A 6,547-nucleotide genomic window follows, 5' to 3' on the forward strand; every position below is an offset into this window, starting at 1 on the left:
AGGAAAATTAATTTGTTCTAGCTATAATTGACATATGTATAAAAACATTTTCGTGTAAAAATTAAACAAACTTTTCAGTCCGTAATACTCTTTTGAGTAGAATATTCGTTGATGTAAAAAATATATATTTAATTTGACGCGACTAGTAATATTAATTTTCTTATTTTACAGTAAAAATAATATATATATATATATATATATATATATATTCCAGTTATAAGAAAATATAATATATTTCAATTATAATGTAGACTCATTGTGATATTATACATAACATCACAATGTTTTCCAAGACGTTGGAATAGAAACATGCTTATTGTTAAATGAATGGTGGAATCATCGATCGTATCCATGGCAGACATACGTAAGCAAAAATACAGAGAAAAACAGAGGATAAGCAGCTTCTAGAAAGAATGAAATGTATTGTATAATACGCATATAATACAAATATATATGTATAATAAACGCGGAATACACATATAATATTTTCGAAAAGAAATATACATCGCGCATTTTATCATTTGTATTATATTTCATATTTTTATAAATTAAAAATATGGGAAATATGTTAATTTTTTTTCCCATCTGTTAAATTATGACGTGCTTTTGTTATATAATTAGATTATAGGTTTTTTTAATAAATGAATTTATATTAAAAGTATGTGTAAAAATATATATTATTAATGCACACATGTCTCGCATGATAAAAATATCAATAATTTAGCAAAACAAAAGCAAAACTTTTTCTAAATGCCAGAATTTTCCGATACTTATTTTATGCATATTTTTTCAAGTTATTTGTTTCTTTTAACTTTTATAATGACAATTGCTTTCAACGAGATATATAACGTTAACAATAACTACTGTATTGACACAATACGCTTGCCTACGCGGTGACTCTCGTTACAATCGCGTTTACATTACGTGCTATTACATCTATAGCTACATCGGCACAGGTGTACCACGCATTGAAATAAACTAGGTGCAATCGGCACTATCATCATGAGACGCGAGTACATTTTTATCCGACTAACTTTAACTTGGTTCTTTTTATTCCTATGTTTCAAAAGTCTTCACGGTGAGTTTAGTCTCATATTCTATAAAATTTTTAATTCGTGCATACGCTTTAAATTTGGAAAATTGCGTTAAAATTTGTAGCAGAAGAATCGGAAAACGAGTATTCGAAAGGATGCGCTCATATTCGTTGCGAGAGGGGCAGCCAATGCATTAAACGGAGGTTTTGGTGCAGCGATCCACCTTGTCCCGGAATGTTGTACTGTACCAGGTCCAGAAAAGGTTAATTTCAAGAGAATTTTCTCTAGTAAAGATGTATATCTCTTTATCTCACTTTTATTTTGTTATCTTTTGATTACCTCTTTAACTCGCTTTGCTTCTCTTTTACATTTAATCGATTTAAAATATTCTATAAATTAATTATGTGATTATAATTATGCAATTTGTGTAAATTTAGACATTTGTAATGCAATTTTATTTATTTTTAGAATCATTGAAAGGACCTCCAACGTGTGACACTGTTCGCTGCAATAGAAGACACATATGCATTGTTAAAGTTCGAGACTGCTACTGGGATAAAGGTGCTAAATTAAATTTACATTTTCTTGAAAATAAAGATACTAATGAAAGCGTAACCTTTTTCAAGGATGCAAGCAACAAGGTGCGCGTTGTGTGTCGGAGAAGGAATATTACGAGGGTGGAGCTTCCTGTGCCGGTTTCAAATGCCCTTTCGGAAAACGTTGCATTTTGCGGGAAACCTATTGTATCAATCCACCTTGCAAGCTTATCAGAAGCTGCGCGAAGGCAGCAGGTCCATCAACAAATGAACTGAATTAATTTATTCTCATTAATATTTTTATAAATTTTTAATGCGTTTGAAATTATTGTATTAACATATTGAATTAAGATATTTGTTTGCGAAATTTGCAAAGAGTTATGCGGCAGGCTGACGCATAATAGAGGCAAATTGTTTATAGACGTGCAGACGTGGTTCGACGAATGTAGAAGTTTGAAGTGCATCTCGGAATACGAGTGTTTCTTACGGCGACTGGAAAATAATTGTTTCGGTCGAGAGTGTTTGCATACACCTGATTGCACGCTAACCGTCGGTCTGTTTATGATGAAAACTTCCCGCATACGCTCATTTATCAGAATACTTACTCAATGATTCTTTGATTTTTTTCGTAGAAGACGAGCTAATCAGTAAGTACTGTTACGGCTGGATCTGTCCGCGATCGCAAAAATGCATAATACGAATTATAGGTCCATGCAAAGGTTATAATTGTACCATCAGGAGATTATGTCGTACAGCCTTTATCACCTCGCAAACATTAACTACCCCGACTGTCCAACATATAACTACAAATCACGAGGTAATTTATTTCTTAAACTTTAGCATTTGCGCAAAGCATGCGCGAGAGATTTACTGTTTAATTTCAAGAAGCAAAAACACTTCCGTTTCAACTAAATTTAATAGTCTTCTCTTGGAATTCTAACGATAATCGGTATATATTCGATGGAAAATCGTTAAAAATATCTACTAATTAGATTTTGATAAAAAAAGTTAATGTGGATCGTCGAGCAACTCTCGGCCTATATAAAATATAATAATTTTTTATATTTTTTTATATATAACTTTTATATTTTTTATATTGCTTTAATTGAGAAATAAGGAACATTCAACATTGAATAACTTTTCCAGATTACTTCTAAGCTCTTGCCAGACAATACAACTTTTTCGACAAGTTTGTCTACTGCCTTGCCAGACAATACAACTTTTTCGACAAGTTTGTCTACTGCCTTGCCAGACAATACAACTTTTTCGACAAGTTTGTCTACTGCCTTGCCAGACAATACAACTTTTTCGACAAGTTTGTCTACTGCCTTGCCAGACAATACAACTTTTTCGACAAGTTTGTCTACTGCCTTGCCAGACAATACAACTTTCTCGACAAGTTTGTCTACTGCCTTGCCAGACAATACAACTTTTTCGACAAGTTTGTCTACTGCCTTGCCGAACAATACAACTTATCTGACAAGTTTGTCTACTGCCTTGCCAGACAATACAACTTTTTCGACAAGTTTGTCTACTGCCTTGCCGAACAATACAACTTATCTGACAAGTTTGTCTACTGCCTCGCCGAATAATACAACTTTTTCGACAAGTTTGTCTACTGCCTTGCCGAACAATACAACTTATCTGACAAGTTTGTCTACTGCCTCGCCGAATAATACAACTTTTTCGACAAGTTTGTCTACTGCCTTGCCGAACAATACAACTTATCTGACAAGTTTGTCTACTGCCTCGCCGAATAATACAACTTTTTCGACAAGTTTGTCTACTGCCTTGCCGAACAATACAACTTATCTGACAAGTTTGTCTACTGCCTTGCCGGACAATACAACTTTTTCGACAAGTTTGTCTACTGCCTTGCCGGACAATACAACTTTTTCGACAAGTTTGTCTACTGCCTTGCCAGACAATACAACTTTCTCGACAAGTTTGTCTACTGCCTTGCCAGACAATACAACTTTTTCGACAAGTTTGTCTACTGCCTTGCCAGACAATACAACTTTTTCGACAAGTTTGTCTACTGCCTTGCCAGACAATACAACTTTTTCGACAAGTTTGTCTACTGCCTTGCCAGACAATACAACTTTTTCGACAAGTTTGTCTACTGCCTTGCCGAACAATACAACTTATCTGACAAGTTTGTCTACTGCCTTGCCGGACAATACAACTTTTTCGACAAGTTTGTCTACTGCCTTGCCGGACAATACAACTTTTTCGACAAGTTTGTCTACTGCCTTGCCAGACAATACAACTTTCTCGACAAGTTTGTCTACTGCCTTGCCAGACAATACAACTTTTTCGACAAGTTTGTCTACTGCCTTGCCAGACAATACAACTTTTTCGACAAGTTTGTCTACTGCCTTGCCAGACAATACAACTTTTTCGACAAGTTTGTCTACTGCCTTGCCAGACAATACAACTTTTTCGACAAGTTTGTCTACTGCCTTGCCGAACAATACAACTTATCTGACAAGTTTGTCTACTGCCTCGCCGAATAATACAACTTTTTCGACAACAAATTTACCTGTCAAAGAAAAGAATGAATCAACTACGCCGTGTAATGGGAAGAAATTAGAGATGCCGAAGATTTTTATAGCGGGCAACTACACGATACCTCTTCTTATGATGTTGAAAGGTATTAATTTGATCGGACAAAATAATTATCCGATCTGGATAAACAAAGATCGCACAACATCCTTGGAGATAAAGGACGAGAATGTCGACGCATGGGGATACCTTCCGCCACAGGAACCTCACAGGATTTTGCTGCCACCGTATGAGCCGGTGATTCTCGTCGAGAATATGAAAGAACGAGAACAATTCTTTCCATTTTTCACTTACGCATTTGATCGTCCTTTTAACGAGGCGGCAGATTTAAGATTTTTGCCAGAAACATCACCTATAGGTATTCACGTTAGCTGATGATGTCAAAGAAATAACTATTATAATAAAAATTTAAAAATTTAAATTGGAATATTTGAGTCATACATTTGAGTAAGGAATTATTTATTTTAATTATTTAAATAATAAATTGTTTTAAAAAACTATTTTTCTATTTTTAATTTTTTTATATAAAGAAAAGTGTGTGCTTGAGAATACAATCTGTTTCAGATAGAACGGTAGCTTCAAAGGATATCTCGACAATTGTGGACAAGGTTGGTAATTATATCAAAGATTCCGCAATTGTCGAAGTAGAAAACTTCAAGACGAATTATTTCGATGATTCGTCTGACTATTATATGACTTTTTCCGCGATGGAGAAGACAAACACTATTTCGTCAAATATTCACAAAGAATCAAACAATTACTATGACGTGAGTGCGTTTTAAGGAATTAAACATTCTTACTATCCGTAAGGCTAGAGAATTGGCATGATAATGATTTATTCCATTATATTCGAGCTATACAGGACTACGAGTGGCGACCATGGTTTATGATTCACGATTATCTGGAACGAAATAAACCGCAATCAGTGCGCAAACGAGAATTGAAATCAAGTGTAGTTGAGTCTGCAACAGATAATTCGTGTAAGAATAATTTTAATAATCTCACATTATGTCTGTCGCGTATTATAATGTCTGAATGAAATCATGTAAATAAACATTCTAAAACGAGACTGATTTAATCGTGATTATTTAGTATCAAAGATCTTTGAAGACAACGAAAATAAATCGATTTAATTCGAAAGTAAACTTGCTGCCGAAATTGTCTACTGATTTTAACGATATTTATACATTGTAATTAATATTTATACAGATCAAAATTATACGGCGGCCGGCAGAGAAACCTTTGTAAAAAACCAAATTGGCGACGAAGAGGAGGGTCGAATTTCTGTAACACGATTCATGGACAATAATTTTGTGACGGTCAATCCATCTATTACAACGGGACAAAGCGATTACAGCTCTCGAGACAAGAAACTTTATGGCCTTGCAAACTATCTTTACGACACAATATCCGTTGACGACATCGACAAATCAGAACGCGAATATGAAGGATCTCCTCGAAATAAGATTTTGAACATTTCGAACGAGGAGGGAAATTAGATATGCTTCGCATATGTCATATGGCAATTCAACATTTTTATCTTGTTCTACATGACTTGCAAACCGGTTCCGAATTTCGGTTTCAGTCGAATATTCCGTTCACGTTTCCTCTCGATTAAACGGACAAAGAAACGAACATACGAGCATCCTCTTACGAGGCATTTCCTTCTTATGCTTATAATAATAATAATAATGAAAGAAAGAGAGAGGACCAAGCATATTATAACGAATATTAAAGTCACGACAACTACGACAGCAGTATCAAAATGACAGTATCGTGATGGGAAATGATTCCGTTCTGTTTCAGCGTGATGCTTTTTATTGTCTTTTTATTGCCTTTTTCATTGCTTTATATCGTTATAGTTCCTCTTCGTTTCCATGGCGCAAGATCGTTTCTGTAAAGACTGAAATTTTTCCATGATTATTAACTCGGGGGTACGACTAGCAAATACAAAACAATAATGATAACAAAAAATTGTAGTACTTTGCGCGTTTCGAAGAACGATAGCCTTAGTATGATAACTGCTTACGAATAAATTTATACCGCATAAGATATTTCTTTTCATTTTAATTAGGAATTTAATAAGCGAATTAATTGAATCCGAATTTGTATTTTTCGCTTGTTTCTTCGATGGAATAAGCGCTTTCTTTAGCGCGGCAATATAATTTTATTATTAATGTAATAAATATTTTATACACTTGGATTTACATATATTGAACTTTAAATTATTAGAATAATTTCTGTATATTATTATCATTATCATTATTATTATTATTATATTATTATATTGTATATTATTTTGTATATTAATATTCAACGATTATATTATCGAATTATACTAGGTTATTACGGATAATAACACAAGTATTCTTTCAGTAATAATAGTTACACGATATGTGCCCTTTATATCGT

At 33.8% G+C, this 6,547-nt stretch overlaps 1 protein-coding gene across 1 annotated transcript; it reads left to right on the forward strand.

Moving 5' to 3' along the window:
- Positions 1 to 1,002: 1,002 nt before the first annotated feature.
- On the forward strand, positions 1,003 to 5,870 carry LOC140668732 (uncharacterized). Its single transcript, XM_072898019.1, has 10 exons — positions 1,003 to 1,087; positions 1,162 to 1,296; positions 1,503 to 1,595; positions 1,661 to 1,825; positions 1,992 to 2,123; positions 2,203 to 2,387; positions 2,717 to 4,493; positions 4,700 to 4,902; positions 4,998 to 5,115; positions 5,345 to 5,870. Exons 1-10 carry the CDS (start codon positions 1,003 to 1,005, stop codon positions 5,632 to 5,634), a joined length of 3,183 nt encoding a protein of 1,060 aa, XP_072754120.1. The 3' UTR covers positions 5,635 to 5,870.
- Positions 5,871 to 6,547: the final 677 nt, after the last annotated feature.

The sequence above is a fragment of the Anoplolepis gracilipes genome, chromosome 1, assembly GCF_047496725.1.
Source record: "Anoplolepis gracilipes chromosome 1, ASM4749672v1, whole genome shotgun sequence".
Lineage (NCBI taxonomy): Eukaryota > Metazoa > Arthropoda > Insecta > Hymenoptera > Formicidae > Anoplolepis > Anoplolepis gracilipes.

Coding starts and splice junctions, on each gene's coding strand:
- LOC140668732 (XM_072898019.1), top strand. CDS start 1,003: ATGAGACGCGAGTACATTTTTATCCGACTAACTTTAACTTGGTTCTTT. Junction 1,297..1,502: donor CTGTACCAGGTCCAGAAAAG/GTTAATTTCAAG, acceptor ATTTATTTTTAG/AATCATTGAAAGGACCTCCA. Junction 4,494..4,699: donor GCCAGAAACATCACCTATAG/GTATTCACGTTA, acceptor AATCTGTTTCAG/ATAGAACGGTAGCTTCAAAG.